The sequence below is a fragment of the Littorina saxatilis genome, linkage group LG8 (genome assembly GCF_037325665.1).
Source record: "Littorina saxatilis isolate snail1 linkage group LG8, US_GU_Lsax_2.0, whole genome shotgun sequence".
Classification (NCBI taxonomy): Eukaryota; Metazoa; Mollusca; class Gastropoda; order Littorinimorpha; family Littorinidae; genus Littorina; species Littorina saxatilis.
Genome location: NC_090252.1, coordinates 64,238,543 through 64,255,390, shown reverse-complemented (window position 1 = coordinate 64,255,390; position 16,848 = coordinate 64,238,543). Strand labels below are relative to the sequence as shown.

Sequence of the window (16,848 nt, the reverse complement as noted above, 5' to 3'; positions counted from 1 at the left end):
CGAGGTTCGTTTGCTGTCACTATCAGTTGATTCTTCGCTTTTGTTCTTTTTTTACTCGACCTGCACCCAAAGTGTAAAGATAAACGCTTTGTTTACTGTATCGCATACCACAGATACGTATCATGGTTTTGTCCTCTGTGAATGTTGTGTTTTCTTTTGTTTAGCCATGTGAGCAATGCTCTTCATCAATCCACTGAAACATGTTCGGTGCAGTGTCAAGTGTAGGCAGAAGTATAGTTCCTCGGCCAAACCGGAATCGGTACTATGATATATTTTTTTGAGCCCATTATGTATTTATTGAAGCCGAAAAATACAACATATATACCCATAGTAGCATTACAGAGACAAAGAAACAGCTCATGGGATATATATATATATATATTTATATGGCAAAACAAAAATTGCTGGATTAATTTGCGAGGACAGGCTGTTAGTGTCACGTTTTTGATATGGGTTTGGAAGAACTGTTCATAATGTTCATGGCACTCCGGATCTGGTTTTTACATTTAGTCAAGTTTTGACTAAATGTTTTAACATAGAGGAGGAATCGAGACGAGGGTCATGGTGTATGTGTGTCTGTGTGTGTGTGTGTGTGTCTGTGTCTGTGTGTGTGTCTGTGTGTGCGTGTGTGTGTGTAGAGCGATTCAGACTAAACTACTGGACCGATCTTTATGAACTTTGACATGAGAGTTCCTGGGAATGATAAGTAGTAGGGAAGAGGTATGCCTCACCCCTCGGCGCAGCGCGCAGCCGCGCAGCCGTATTTTGATAGAAGGTTATAGGTTAAGGTGCCTGTGTTTAAGTAGTGATAAGGAGATATTGCGCATAAACGGTTTATTGCGTTTTATATTTTGTCATGTGATTTCATGTGCCTGTACCTGTTGCTCGGTACTAATGACCACTCCAGCTGGGGTAAGCACCAATAAAATTCAGTAATTGACCCTCCCTCTGTGTTTTCACGGGCTTGGGACCGTTTTGACAAGGTATGTCAAAGCCACATTGGGGGTTTTTGGGATTAAACAATACGAGCATTATTTACAGAAGCAAAACATGTCTTATCAAATTTATTTACAAAAACGACAAAGTTGTTTGGCATTGGAATGTTAACCATATCACAGGCGGCGGTATCACAGTCAAAAAAAGAAAGAGACCCATTAGAGGGGTATCACAGTCAAAAAAAGAAAGAGACCCGTTAGACGGGTGTAGGCAGGGTTGAAACCCCATCAGAAGCGATCACACGCTTGATGTAGAAAAACGAGAGTGACTTTCTGGTTTGGGAATAGGTGAACATAGACTTTCCGTCTGTCTTGAAACCAGTGTTTGTACCACCACCACTTTCTTGCGTTAGAAGCACCTGTTGGTAAGACTCTTTTGTCAGTTTGTTTTGGTTTTTGTTCAAACCTTTTGAACTAAATTTACTTCCACTGTCTCCCTCGCAAAAGTAGGTTTTAGAACACAAACCAATAAACGCATTTCCTTGGTATTCGGTTTTAAAGAGACCGGGTGTTCGTTTGTCATAGTGGACACGCGCTGTACAGGCCTGACAGAGAGTCGGGTCCCATGGGGCGTTAGCTAAACGGGTGTTTTGGAAGGCTGCCTCGTGTTGGTCACAGGCTTGTGCAGGGAACCATTGGTTATACACTTGGTAAAACTGCTCTCGTAGTTCAGGACGAACTACCTCTTCTAACGTTGAAGCGCTAAGCGCCATGTACAGAGAATCTGTATCCATTTCCAAAAGCTGGTAGTCGGCTCTGGACACAAACTTATCTAGAAAATCAAAATGAAACTCCAACATGCGTAGTTTAGCGTACTGGTAAACAAAGTAACCAATCTGAGAGGGGAGTGACCAGTTGATTTTTTTTTTAGCCATCTCTACTTCAGTGACAGAATCTGTTACTTCTGTTAGTTTTTGAAAACGACCATTGTTGATCAGTTTTGAGGCCTCATCAGACAAAACGTAATGAATATCACGATGGTTGGCCACGTTAGTTAAGGTTTTCCCGTAGGCTGAGTTACCGAGCAGTTTGAAAGTTTCAGCTAAGATAGCTTTTGATGGGTCTTGGTCCCCTGCTCGTCTTGCGTTTGAAACGCTGTCACCAAACTGACGGAAACAGGTTTTGGGTTGATACTCCACGATCAGCGTGATGTTTTTAACAACCAACCCGTGCTGCACGTACCAAAACAAGAGGGGTGTGGCTAGCAGAATTTGTTCACCGTGATAACTCCCAACAAGTGTGCGGCGTGGTTGAGATAAGAGCTTGTGTTTTTCAGCGTAGTCTTTCATAAAATCCCCGATCTGTTCTCGGCTGACAGACTCATTTTTGAAAATAGGCTGCATTTCACTGAAATGTTCTTTTAGATGATCAGGTACATAAATATCACACTGTACCAACCCGAACAAAGTTTTGTTTTGCACCGCGTCTAAGACAGTTTGATCTGTGATGGTAGAAGGATGCCGGAAGGGTTTAAGTGTCGGAAAACGACCTTGTAGAAAAGTCTGAATGGAGGTGTTTTGTTTTTTGTCTGCGTGCCATTCACACTCCCATTTTTCGACGACAGTCACACCCACTTCCTCACGTAGGTATTTGGTGATGTTGGTTGTATGTTCTCTGAGTTCAACTAGTGTTTTTCCGGTGACAGGGTTAGACGTTTTACCGGCGGTCACAGAACAGTCATGCCCGTGGAACAAACATCCGTGAAACTGATAGCAAATTTGATTTGCGGCATCCCATCCATCAACCCTAATCTTTTTTCGACCAAGGGCCTTCTCTTTCGCGTTAAACTTATGTTGGAGATGGATCTGTTTTGATGCCATGACCCACTCCAACCATTCCCGAGCTAGCTGACCGTAGGGATCTGTTTTTTCCGCTTTAAAAGCGTTTTCTTTTCTACGAATGACAGGGTGCTCTGTGGGCATGTCTTGCATGAGTGCAGCTAAATACAGCGCATTTGCATCAAATCCCTGAACAGACTGTACCGGCTTGTCTTGTTTACCACGAATGTATGTTTTGTCTTTTTCGTGGTATCTGTGAAAGACAATAGACGGACCCCCGACAATGTTCTTTCGCAAAAGTGCGTGAACGTCTTTTTGTTTTTCGTTAAAAAGTGAAAAGTAGGTATCTGAAGACAACGTGTCAAACAGATACTTCAGTGTCACACCGGGGACAGAAATACCGTCTTTCAGCAAATCAACTCGCAGACTAGCGTACATACTAATCTGATGCTGCAAAGCAACCAGAAACGGCCCTGTATCTAGGTTGTTGTACCACACCAAAAAATCCTTCAAAGTCATCATTTTGTTTTCAGTCCACACACGCTGACAAAAAGCGTACTCTGTATCAGAAATATTTGAGTTTTTGAGCTTACTAAAAAAAGCTGCATGGGGTGGGAGTTCTCTTTCATCTAGTGTACTTAGACTAGTGACGTATTCATAGCAGAAAAAACCCTTTTCCTCTTCGACACCGAACGCCTTGAGGTACTTGGAATAACTAAAACCTGGCGCAAGAAAATTGTTGATGTCGAGAAACCGAAGTTTGTCTGTACAAAGACACATATACTGGTTGTTTCGTTTAACAACAAACTTGAAAGGGGGTCTTTTAGGGGCCTTCTTTTTTCCCTCTGTTTTGACTTCTTTGTCTTCTTCTTCTTCTTCTTCTTCTTCTTCTTCTTCTTCTTCTTCACACACGGTATCAAAACCATCTGGTTCAAAAACAGGGTCTGTTTGACTTTCGTCTTTTGGAAGATCGTTATGGGCTGTTTTGTCTTTGACAAACTTTTCAATGAGAAAAGGTTTGATCACATTCAGATCGTAGCGAGAAGAATTGAAACCTACGACAGGCAGTTCTTGTAAATACTCATATAATTTCTGTCTGAGTCTTTCTACGGGGATGTTGAGGCTATCTGTCTCTTGTTGTTGTGTCTCTTCGATCTCAGTCAACTGGTCAAACACATCTTTAAATTCTTCACAAAGAAGGGCGCAGGAGGCTTCAGAGATACGTTCTAGGTAGTTAACCATGCTATCCACTAGTTCTTGAGAGTCACCTTTACTCACAAAACAGGTTGGTTCTGTGAAATGGGGAACATTACTGCATACAGAAACAGAAAGAGGAATATGTTTTGCTGTATACTGTGTACAGTTAGACTCAGCCGATTTTGTCTGTGGCAAGTTATCTGTGTCAAAAAACACCTCAAAATCAAACGTCGCTCTGTAGGGAAAAACAAAATCTGTGGCTACCTGAACACCGTGGTTTTGTAACTGTTGAAAAATGTTTTGGGGTGGTGAGTAAACCCCGCCTTTCAACGTTTCTTTTGAACCCTCACCCTGACAAGTCTGTTCATGTCGATTCATTTTAAACAAAGACGACCAGAGTTTCCCGCATTTGGAACAAGCCAACGCATGACCGAGTTTATCAATGTCTAAAATGTACATGAAATGGTCTTTGTAACGCAAGAGGCGCATAACGCCAGAATGTTTGTAAGCGCTACGACGCAGAGGAACAAGACAGACGGGTGTTTGGCTCTCATCAAACTCAAACACATCTATGTTCACCTTAAACTCAGATTCAATCGACTCAAGTTGAAACAAAGTGACCCCCGGAAAGTGGACAGGGGGGAAATGTCCGGCCCACTGTTTGAACAAGGTTTTTGTGGGGTTTTGCAAAGAATGAGTCGAGGCTCCTTTGTGCAAAGCAAGACAGCGAAAGAGACACAGACCGTCAGTATAAGGAAAATGATGATTCTCATCTTTTTGGAGTTTGTACAAGAACGGTGTGTTTGTGATGTAGTCAGGTAGACTACCACAGGCACATCCGATAGGAAAGTCAGACAAAGGCGTGACATAGAAACTGGAAGACATGATGCTGTGAACAGAATACCGAGAGTTTGGGCGTTCGAGTCTAACTTGTTCTAGAATGTCACGGTCACTGATTTCATCGAGAAAAGAAAGAAAGTCCTGCTTTGAGTTGATCAGGCGCGGTCGTTGTAAGACAGAGTGGTTATTGACTGAGGCATGAAAGAAAGACAAGTCACCCGACTCTTTGTTTTTGAGAAGAAAAGAGTGAGAAAAATTGATTTTGAAGCGCTTGTTTTGTTCATGGAACAGATCAAGAAGCGACTCGTCCCAATCAGGGAAATCAGAACAAGGGTTCCAGAGAATGGTATAGGTTGACTGAAGTTTACCAGGCCGCTTATGTGTTTTAACAGAATTCCAATGCTTTTCGTACATTTGTCTTTCTTCAGAAGGTAACTTTTTGATTTTTTCTTTTTCTAGTGCTCGTTTGTTTAATCCCTTTTTGGGGGAAGGGGCTTCCTGTGAAGACGAACTTTTTCTTTTGGACCCAGCGACTGTCGACGCTGGTGGTGGAGGTGTCCGACTCGCAACATCTTGGCAGTTTTTGGTTTTTTCATGCCGAGCAAGGTCGTATTTTCTGCTGAACGACTTGCCGCACATAGCACAGAGAAAAGGTCTGGCTTTGTTATGGACTTCGTTAACATGAGCGTTAAGGTTTTTGGTCTGTGTAAAAACCTGTCCACAGTGCGGGCATTGGTTACGCTGTAATAAAAAAAAAAGAACTATGTCTGAGCTACAAAAAAAACAATATCAAAAAACATCTTACATAAAAACTTTTTTTTTCTAAAAAGCTATGTCTGAGAAAAAAGTAACACTCTACCTTTATTTTTTTATCTTTACAAAAACAAAATCAACTTACCAAATCTGTTGAGGCCGGTTGTGGTGTTGTGTTAGCGTCACTGCTGCTGCTGCTGTTGGTCGCCATAGTTGTTTTTGTTCACCACCACCCACTTGTAAAGTCGAAGAGACACTCAAGAGTTAGCCCCAGAAGAAGTTTATTTATACCCCTCTTTGCCCGCATCACCGCCGTATTCTAACTACGCGTTTCTATTTTTAGGTGCTGACCAATCAACAAGTTCTAACATGTTTAGGTCTTGCGTCTCTGTGGTGCAATAACTCAGGCGTAAGCACCCAATGACCCCCTCTGGAGGTTTACCGGAGAGGGGGCTCCGCGAAGCGCAGGGATACCGTTTAATTTCCTTACTCTGACACCCCCCCTGACAGGGCACCAAACTACATAGCTATTAAAGAGAGAGGGCTCCGCGAAGCGCAGAGAAAGTGTGAATGTGTGTGTGTGTGTGTGTGTGTGTATGTGTGTGTGTGTGTGTGTGTGTGTGTGTGTGTGTGTGAGTTAGTTTTGAATATAAAATTTAAAGTAGATGTTTGGTTTTTTTAAATTAATAAATAAAGATAAGGATAGGATCTTAGTTTAGTATGTGAAAATGGATCCAAGGTGGAAACATCCTTTTACCTGTGTGATTGCCGGTCCCACAGGGAGTGGGAAGACTCATTTTGTCAAACAATATTTGAATTACTTACAAGATATGATGACACCCCCTCCAGAGGAATTGATTTGGTGTTATGGGGCGTGGCAGTCTGGTTACAATGAGATGAGACATGTGACGTTTGTGGAGGGTTTACCCGACGTGGAACAGTGGACAGGGGTCAAAAGGCGACTGGTCATCATTGATGATTTGATGAGTGAGACAAACGACAAGGTCACACAACTATTCACCAAAGAAAGTCATCATCGGAATCTGAGTGTAATGTATATTGTACAGAACCTGTTCGGAAAAAACAAAGAGCAGAGGACGATCAGTTTGAACAGTCACTACCTGGTGGTGTTTAAAAACCCACGGGATGCTTCACAGATCAACCATCTGGCCAAGCAGATGTACCCTGGGAAGCTAAAGTATGTCCAAGAGGCATTTAAAAATGCGACTTCTATGCCTCACGGTTATTTGCTGTTTGACTTGCGACAAGAGACACCCGATCATCTTCGTCTGAGGACAAAACTTTTCCCACCAGAGCACCCTGTAGTGTACCTTCAAAAATAACCATGTCTGCACGCCTGAAGAGAAATGTACCCATGTTGCGATTGTTGTGTGGGGCTAAGCCTGCCGTGATTAAGGCCGTATTGAAAGGAGCTTCTCCAGATTTGATCCATGCGTTGTGCGAGTGCTCCCTGAACATCTTAAAAGGCCATGTGCAGCTGACGCCCGCACAGAAGAAACGGTTGTCTCGACACAAACAGAACCTACGGGTCTTAGCCAAAAAAACAACATCTGTCAAACATCGAAAGCAAATCCTACAGAAAGGCGGTTTTCTTCAGGCTCTTTTGAATCCTGTGCTAGGCATTGTATCTGGTTTGCTCGGGAACCTGGGTCTCTGATACGATGGACCATACCAAAAAGATGATTTTGATTGAGCCACGTGTGTTGGCTTCTTTGCGGGACTCTGCAGGTGGACCTCCAGTACCTGATGCCACCTCACAAAGTTTGAAGGACATGGATCAAGTGATGCGGGGTATTTTAGACAAGAAGGATGTGGACAAACATGAAAAAGCAGACTCCTACCAACAAGTCTTGTGGCGGTTTCTTAAGCGTGTTGAAGAATATAAAAACAAACCTCTTGGAAGAGTGGAGATAGCACAACCCTCAAAACAACCTTTGACAGAACTAAATGAGGTCGAGAAACCTCAGGACCTATCTAGGGTAGAAAAACGAGTGTTGGAGAGTGTCCCAAAAACCTTGAAGAAGAAGGCTCAGTTGCTTTTGGATATAACCAAGGACAGTTCTGACATCAAGTGGAATGAACAAGGACAGCTCGTGTACCAGGGACAGACAGTAGCAGGAACCAACATGGCTGATCTGGTGAATGATGCTCTTCGTTACCGTAAAAATGCACCTGATCCTCAAGGGTGGGAAGTGTTTGCAAGAGGTTTAAAAGCGGTTAATATCCCTCGTGAACTCATTGGTCACACAGGGCGATGGGAGTGGATGCACAGCGAGGGGGGTGATAGAGGAAGACCATCCACCAGGACAAAAAGAAGAAGAAGAAGAATTGTGAGTCCTTCCTCAGCATCTCCTTCTGCAGAAAGAGTATCATTTCCTTCTCCAGCGCCCAAGAAGAAGACGTGGCTATCTTATTCTTGAGCAGAATGCCAGTGAAAAAGAAAAAAGTCGCTGAGAAGCTGCGACGTCGATATTATGGAAGTCAACTCCCTGGAAGTTTGGGTGGAGTGGAAGCTTTGAGAAGAACCACCAGACAAGAACAAAAACAAGTTGAAAAGTGGTTGACATTTCAAGACACCTATACACTACACAAACCTGTGCGGCGAAAGTTTACTCGTCGTCGTATCATCGTGGGTGGCATAGATCATCAGTGGCAAGCAGATTTGATTGATGTTAGAGCGCTGAGAAAAGACAATGACGGGTTTACCTACCTACTCACATGTATTGATGTGCTGAGCAAACACGCGTGGGTGGTGCCTTTGAAGGACAAAACAGGGGCCTCTCTGGTGACAGCCTTCAAAAGCATTTTTGTCCGAGGTCGTCAACCCCTGAGACTACAAACAGATAAGGGTAGCGAATTTAAAAACAAGGTGTTCCAGGATTTTTTGGACAAAACAAAGGTACACTTTTTTGTGACAGAAAATGATGACATTAAAGCCTCAATGGCGGAGCGCTTCAACCGTACCTTGAAAGACAAACTGTGGAGGTATTTCACCAGAACAAGTTCAGTGAGGTATGTGGAAGTCTTGGCTAAGCTGGTGCGTGGTTACAATCATTCCTACCACCGCAGTATTAAGAAAGCTCCTGCTGACGTAACCATCGCTAATCAGGAGGAAGTGTGGCAACGGTTGTATGGTGGTCCAACTCTCTCCAAACCACCTAAACTGAATATAGGAGACCGTGTGCGAATCAGCAAGACGAGAAGAGTCTTTAAAAAAGGTTATATGCCTTCTTGGACAGAGGAACTCTTTACCATCAGTCAAGTCAAGACAACCACACCCGTGACCTATGTGCTGAAAGATGATCACGGAGAAGAACTGTTGGGGACTTTTTATGAACAGGAACTGCAGAAAGTGGGGGAGAAAGAAATATACCGCATTGAAGCTGTTTTGGAACAACGCCCTGGAAAAGGCAAACAGAAAGAGTATTTAGTCAAATGGTTCGGCTATGACCCGTCATTCAATTCTTGGATTCCACAGACGGCACTGACCCCCTACACGGACTAGCTTCAGTGGTTCTGATGGAGAAAACTCAGAAGATTAATACGCCTCTGGATGAACCAGACAGTGTTGTTAAGCGACCAAGAACATCCAAGCTGTGGCGTGTATTTGGACATCGTGTCCCTCGGAGCGAGATTGTCTTCCTTTGTCAGATGCTCCTTATTTATGTGGTGATTGGAGTGTCTCTGTTCAATCTGACAACCGGTCGCGGACCGGATAACTTGTGGGTGGCCCTACTGGGAAGTTGTCTCGGCTACGTGCTTCCTAATCCTTCCATTGATCCACCCTTGGTACAGTAACAACGTCTTCACTCATCATGTTCTACCTGACACTCCCCAGCAACAGCTCCTTGCAGCACTACCCTGACAACAACGCGAGTCACTACTACACAAAACTACCTCAAACAATTGACCTGGGCACCGACTACGAGTGTGGGTTGGCTGAGATTCAGTTTAACAACTCGTATGTAAATGTGGAAAAAGACACGTGTCAGTTTCGAATTTGTGTCCCATTAGGTGTTGTTATTTCTTGTGATACTCTAGTTTTACCAGAGGGGTTGTATGATTCACCTGCTTTTTTTATAGACTCACTAAACCAGCTCTTGGTTGATGTAAGTCTTACGCACTATGTAAGGTTTTATTACACCAAAGCAGCAAAAAAAGTACGTGTTAAATTACTCAAAAATATCTCGCTGTGGATGAGCCCCGAGTTGATGAGAATTTTGAAAACAGATGTCACCCAACAAAGCATCATAGGCCCTGGTCACTTTGACGGTAAGGCTATGATGGACTTACATCAAGATTTTCACGCAATATACGTGTACTGCGATTTGGTGCGCGAAAGAGTGGTCGGAGACACATTAGTCCCATTGTTGCGGACGGTGCCGATTAAAAAGAAGACTGAAGAAGTCGTTCATCATATGTTTGAAAAACCCCATTACATGCCACTGACTCGATGTCAGTTCAACACGGTGGAAATGCTTTTAACAACGGACACGGGAAAACCTATCGCATTTGAGCAAGGGAAGACGGTCGTGACGCTTCATTTTCGTCGTAGACGCACCGACCATTTGTAGAAGATGGTTCGTCTAACCCCTTTTCAGGGCAGTGGAAAACTCTATGAAGATTATTACTGCAGCCAGGTCGGCCACGGTCTCCCCGTGTTTGTAGGAGGAAGAAACTACAGAGGTCATGGTATTGGCAATCTCTTAGGGGGTATTGGTCGAGCCCTTGTGCCTCTTTTGAGAAGTGGTGGAAAAGCTCTGCTGAAAGAGGGGGCTAGGACAGGTATGCAGGTGGCTCAGGATGTGCTGTCTGGGCGTAGTGTTAAGTCGTCACTACAGCAGAGAGCTAGCAATGCAGGGAAGCGATTGTTTCACCAAGCCGTGGGTCGAGTGACAGGCACAACAGCCGCGCCGCCTGGAGAACCTGCAAGGAAACGTATAAAATCATCTACACCACACCGCCAAGGTCAGACTGGGAGACAGAAGAAGAAGAGAAGGAGGGCGACAGCAGCCGATATTTTTGGATAAGCATCATGGCCCTTGCCCACCCTCAGTCATGTGAAAGTGTACATACTGGATTGGATTTGTTTTCTGTACCCCCAACACAGACAGCTGTGCAGGAGGGAATGTTTGTAGAGTATCATCCTCTGGCTACTCTGGCCCCAGGAGCCCCTATTGAGTTTACCATCAGTGGTGCTACATCCGAGTACCTGGATCTAAGCAACACGTATCTCCATGTGCGAGCTAAAATCACCAAAGCAGACGGAACAAACTTGGAGGCTGACTCCCCTGTGGCTCCTGTCAACTACTGGTTGCACAGCCTGTTTTCCCAGGTGGATATCAGTCTCAATGATACCTTGGTGACCAATTCAGAGAACACCTACCCCTACCGTGCCTACATTGAAGCCACCCTCAACTATGGACGAGAAGCCAAGAAAAGTCACCTCACCAGTGCCATGTATTACCGAGATAGCTCCAACCACCTGGATGATACAGCAGGGGATGACAACTGGGGTTTGAAGGTACGGCGTGAGCAAACCATGCGGAGCAGAGAGGCAGACATGATGGGGCGACTTCATGCTGACATCATGCACCAGGAACGCTACATGATGAACGGCGTGGACGTGAAGATCAGACTCATTCCTTCCAAGAACATCTTCCACCTGATGTCTCCTGACCCCTTTCAGGGTTTCCGCAGTGTCATTACACATGCCTCCCTGTTTGTTCGCAAAGTCAAGTTGAACCCTGCTGTGAGCCTCGCTCACGCCAAAGCACTGGAAAAAGGCACGGCCAAGTATCCTTTGAAAAGGGTCGTGGTAAAGACTTTCTCCATTCCCACAGGCAACCTCAGTGCTGTGCAGGACAACTTGTTTCTGAGTCAGACACCCAACCGCCTGGTGATTGGCTTGGTGGACAGCGCTGCTTTCAACGGACAAGCCTCACGCAATCCCTACCACTTCAAGACACAAGGATTGTCCTTTCTCAGCCTGTACCTAGACGGGAAACAGATTCCCGGCAAACCCCTGACACCGAACTTTGAACAACACCAGTATGTGAGGTCATTCTTCAGTCTCATGACGTCTACGGGTCTCGCCAACAGAGATGCGGGATCTTACATGGAGCTGCGTGATTTTGAGTTGGGGTATGCTATCTACAGTTTTGACCTGAGTCCCAGTCTTCTGGATGGAGATCAGTTTGAACTGGTGAAAAGCGGTGCCCTGCGTCTGGAGCTGAAGTTCAACCAAGCTCTTCCAGCGCCTGTGATGGTGATTGTGTATGGTGAAATGGACAGCATGATCGAGATTGATCGCTCTCGCCAGGTCCTGACTGATTTTGCACTATGAACAGCAAAGACATTAGCCGAGTGTTGGGGAGAGACATTCATACCCGACGTGTGTTTCGAGGTGTGTTTCCCAGAGACAGACTCCCACGACAGGTGAATACGCGACGCCCAAGCGCTTTTGTCATCAATACAGATCGCAGTACAGGACCGGGAGAACACTGGGTGTGTGTCTGGTTTGATGGACTGGGACAAGCGGAATATTTTGATAGTTTTGGTTTACCACCCGTGCACCCCGCCATTGAAAACTTTATGCTGAAACACAGTTCAGCCCACGTGTACAACCCACGTCTTTTGCAAGACTTGACGAGTTCAGCCTGTGGCTTGTATGTATTGTACTATGTTTTGATGAAAAGCCGCGGAGCCAGTTTATTTCGAACGCTTCGTGTGTTTTCTCCCAACAGACTTTGGAGTAATGATCGAAGAGTATGGTTTTTGGTCCAACAGCTAAGAAGAAACTGAGGTCGCGTGCATCGTCTTTTGTTTAGGTCTGTAAACTGTTTTATTCCTTTTATTGGGTGTGTCTTGTGTGTGTATGTGTCTATATAAGAAGAAGGGGCGGAATCATCACCACCACTTTCATCTCGTACCCACCAAAGTAGAGAGAGGGTTAGAAGAGTGCTAGTAAGAAAAGAGAGGTACACAAAACAAAAAAAGTCATGATGGAGACGGCCAGTCCCTCTTTAGAGCAGATGTTGGAAGAATTGGAGGCTGGTATTCTCAAAGTTAAAGATCACCTGCGAAACAGTTTGTTCTTGATGTTTGTTAGTGAGTTAAAACGCGATGTTTGCAAACGCCTTGAAGAAAAAAAGAGAGAAGAAAAAGACTATTCAACACGTTGGACTGTTGACGCCATTAGAACCGTCGCAGATAAAATCTGGGAACACCTAAATCGAGACAAAATTCTTAGTCGTTGGAATGTAGCATTACCCAAGACACATCCAGACGGGGTCTCCTGGTGGTGTTTGCGAGTTGTTGTGTGGAAGTGGACAGAAACGACAGCGTTTCGAAAAAGGGTTATCACTCATGTGACTGAACAACTGCTCTGTGAGTGATGCAACAGAATGAAAAACGGCATAGCATCCCACGTGACCTTAGGCTACACCAGTGTGGACCCGTTGAAACCAGAATAAACAAGATGTACATGAACCGCGAGTGTGTATATAAGACAGGACGGATGTAAAAAGACCACTACAGAGGATTTTTTTGCGGAGTCGACCATGCCTTCAGGAACCATGAAGCAGCCACCACAGCCGGCTACACTCTACCCGCTAGGTGGAAGCCTTTTTGCCTCAGTAAAAACGTGGAGAGGGGCTGTAAAAATCCATATTCGCCACTATGCTGTTCCCACCCGCACCAAAGGTGGGCGTGTTGTCCCCACCCAAAGAGGAGTCACCCTGGACTTGAAAAAGCTTCAGAAACTGCTTAGAGTGCAGAAAAAACTCAAAGAAGACTACCACCAACAGGTATCTTCTCTGTCACCACAGAGGAGAAGCAGGAGAAAAAACATCCGAAAAATCACACAGAGTGTCCGCTGTCAGACTACTACTGTTCAACACCATCAATCACAGCCACGGCTTCGACACAAAGCGAGGAATACCCTCAGCAGCTACAGCGACCCCTGTATTCCACATGTCCAGCTTACTGTCCTGTCACAACCGTAAATCCTCTTCCTGTGACACCAAGAAGTGGTTATGAAGTTGACAACTAATCCGGGGACCACCTCGTTCCTTTAAATTGACAATCATGATTTGGATTTTTTTTTTTTTTTTTTTTTTTTTTTTTAATGTATGTGTATGCAAAATGTTAATTTTTTTTAATATTTTTAATATTCAAAAGACTGCTGTCACTTTTATAATAAAATGATCATATTGGAAAAGTTAATAACTATGTGTCTGTATAACTCTTGAATGCTACCGTGAGCAGTTTTATGTATTGTTTTGTTACTCTTTACGTCTGACTTTTTTACCTTCTTGTTTGGAAGTACTTGTGTAAACGCGCGCGCATGTGTGTGTGTGTGTGTGTGTGTGTGTGTGTGTGTGTGTGCGTATGTGTGTGTGTGTGATCGGAGGGGTGTGTGTGTGTGTGTGTGTGTGTGTGTGTGTGTGTGTGTGTGTTTGCACTTACATTTTATTTCCACCACACATATACCCCTACCGCTTACATAGTCTATCAACAACAAAATTTAAAAAAATTAAACACCGCAACAACGAAGAAAATAAATATCAAAAACAAAATAATACCTATCTTATCTGGTGTACCTATCAAAACCTTGTACGTAGAACAACCGTTTCTATTTTTAGTGCTGACCAATCAACAAGTTCTAACATGTTAAGGTCTTGCATCTCTGTGGTGCAATGCTCAGACGTGATCAGTCTCTAACCTAACATTATGTATGACTGACTGTAGAACAACTCGTGTTCGGTGTAAAATGTACCTCCGATGTTTATAACACCCACATAAAAAACAACAATCTGAGTCTACTTGTTAAAACTTTTGTTATATGTGTACATCAGCTCCCATCCCTCTCATCAGTCGAGCTAACTTCCACACCCACCCCACACCATTTGTCTAGCACTAATCTAAGGGGTAGGCAAACCACCTCCTATTAAACTTCTCTACCCGCTGGCCACCTCTGGTGGTTTTATCGGCGAAGGGGCTCCGCAAAGAGTAGGGATACCATTTTTATTACCTTATCCTGACACCTCCCCTGACAGGGGACCAAACTACATAGCTATTAAAGAGAGAGGGCTCCGCGAAGCGCGGAGAAAATGGGGGAATTACTGCTTTTTATTGGTGCTTACCCCAGCTGGAGTGGTCATTAGTACCGAGCAACAGGTACAGGCACATGAAATCACATGACAAAATATAAAACGCAATAAACCGTTTATGCGCAATATCTCCTTATCACTACTTAAACACAGGCACCTTAACCTATAACCTTCTATCAAAATACGGCTGCGCGGCTGCGCGCTGCGCCGAGGGGTGAGGCATACCTCTTCCTTACTACTATGATATCCCCGGAGGTTTTTTTCATTTTTTCGATAAATACCTTTGCTGACGTCATATCCGGCTTTTTGTAAAAATTGAGGCGGCACTGTCACACCCTCATTTTTCAATCAAATTGATTGAAATTTTTGCAAAGCAATCTTCGACGAAGGCCGGACTTTGGTATTGCATTTCAGCTTGGTGGCTTAAAAACTAATGAATGAGTTTGGTCATTAAAAATCGAAAACCTGTAATAATTTTTTTTTATTAAACGATCCAAAAATAATGTCTTATTCTTCGTCCTTTTTTGATTCCAAAAACATATACATATGTTATATTTGGATTACAAACAAGCTCTAAAAATTAAAATTATGAAAATTATTAATAACATTTATTTTCCGAAATCGATTTAAAAACAATTTCATCTTATTCCTTGTCGGTCCCTGATTCCAAAAATATATAGATATGATATGTTTGGATTCATTCAAAACAAACTCAGTAAACTAAAAAGACTAGACATACAGAAAAACGTGTTATCCTGCTCAGCGCGACCACTACCGCACTATTCTGCATGGCTTGTCGATTTTACTGCCTTTGCCACGAGCGGTGGACTGACGAAACTACGAGTATGTGGTCTTGGTGAAAAAAGCAGTGCGTTCAGTTTCATTCTGTGAGTTCGATAGCTTGAATAAATGTTGTTATTTCGCCTTACGCGACTTGTTTTTCTTCATCACGCCCAACACCGTTATTTATTTTCAGCCACGCAGTATTACTATACGGTTCTGCTGTGAAGTGTACGGTTCTCTTGTGTAGTGTAATATCCTGTGGTGTATTGTACGGTTCTCTGGTGTGGTAAACGGTTCTCTGGTGTAGTGTACTATCCTGTGGTGTATTGTACGGTTCTCTGGTGTGGTAAACGGTTCTCTGGTGTAGTGTAATATCCCGTGGTGTATTGTACGGTTATCTGATGTGGCAAACTGTTCTCTGGTGTAGTGTACTTTCCTGTGGTGTATTGTGTGGTTCTCTGGTGTGGTAAACGGTTCTCTAGTGTAGTGTAATATCCTGTGGTGTATTGTACGGTTCTCTAGTGTAGTGTAATATCCTGTGGTGTATTGTACGGTTCTCTGGTGTGGTAAACGGTTCTCTGGTGTAGTGTACGGTGCTATTGTGCAGTGTACTGTTGTGTAGTGTACGGTTCTCTTTTGTATTATACGGTTCTCTTGTGTAGTGTACGGTTCCCGAACCGATAGACATGATTTTTTGTGATGGTGTACGTAAATATTTACATGGCATCTATGGCAAGTTCAAGTCAGTGATATGTCCGATATTTTGTTTAATATTACAAGCTGATAAATAAAACCAATGAGACATCGACAGCAGATGGTTATCGAATGCTTTAAACCAGCTAAATTGTAAAGTGTTAGCTTCGAAACACTTTAAAAAAATCAAAATATTTCCAAAAAATCAAAATATTTCCAAACATCAAAGTCAGTTTGCAACATCAAAATCAGACGAGGATCAGCTAATCTGAACTATGTAAGGATGTTATCAACCCCTTTAAATATGGGACGTATGTCAGTTATAAACCCAAACAATTGTTTGATACAAATCATCCCAAGGTTGATCCCTTGAAATTTGATTAAGGTCAGCTAGATTTACATCAAGTGTTTGAGTTATTCCTATGTGAAATACTGTAACGTTTGTTATTTCTAGATTCAAACACATCAGAAAAACGTCAAGGTTGTTTCGTTTTGCAAAAATGTGTGTGGGAAAATTCAAATACGGGAAACCAATAGAAATTGTGTGCATGTTTAATTCAGAGTTAGATTTGCGACACATATAGACTGAGAATAATGGTAATTGTAAAATATTTTAATAAAATTGTCCATTGTTGGTATTTGTCCATGATAGAGGTGAAAAGATTAGGGCAAAAG

General features: G+C 43.4%; 1 protein-coding gene across 1 annotated transcript; it reads left to right on the top strand.

Annotated features, from left to right (window-relative positions):
- Positions 1-9,399: 9,399 nt before the first annotated feature.
- On the top strand, positions 9,400-11,930 carry LOC138974804 (uncharacterized protein F54H12.2-like). The gene is made up of 2 exons (XM_070347533.1): positions 9,400-9,545; positions 10,484-11,930. Exons 1-2 carry the CDS (start codon positions 9,400-9,402, stop codon positions 11,928-11,930), a joined length of 1,593 nt encoding a protein of 530 aa, XP_070203634.1.
- The last annotated feature ends 4,918 nt before the right edge of the window (positions 11,931-16,848 follow it).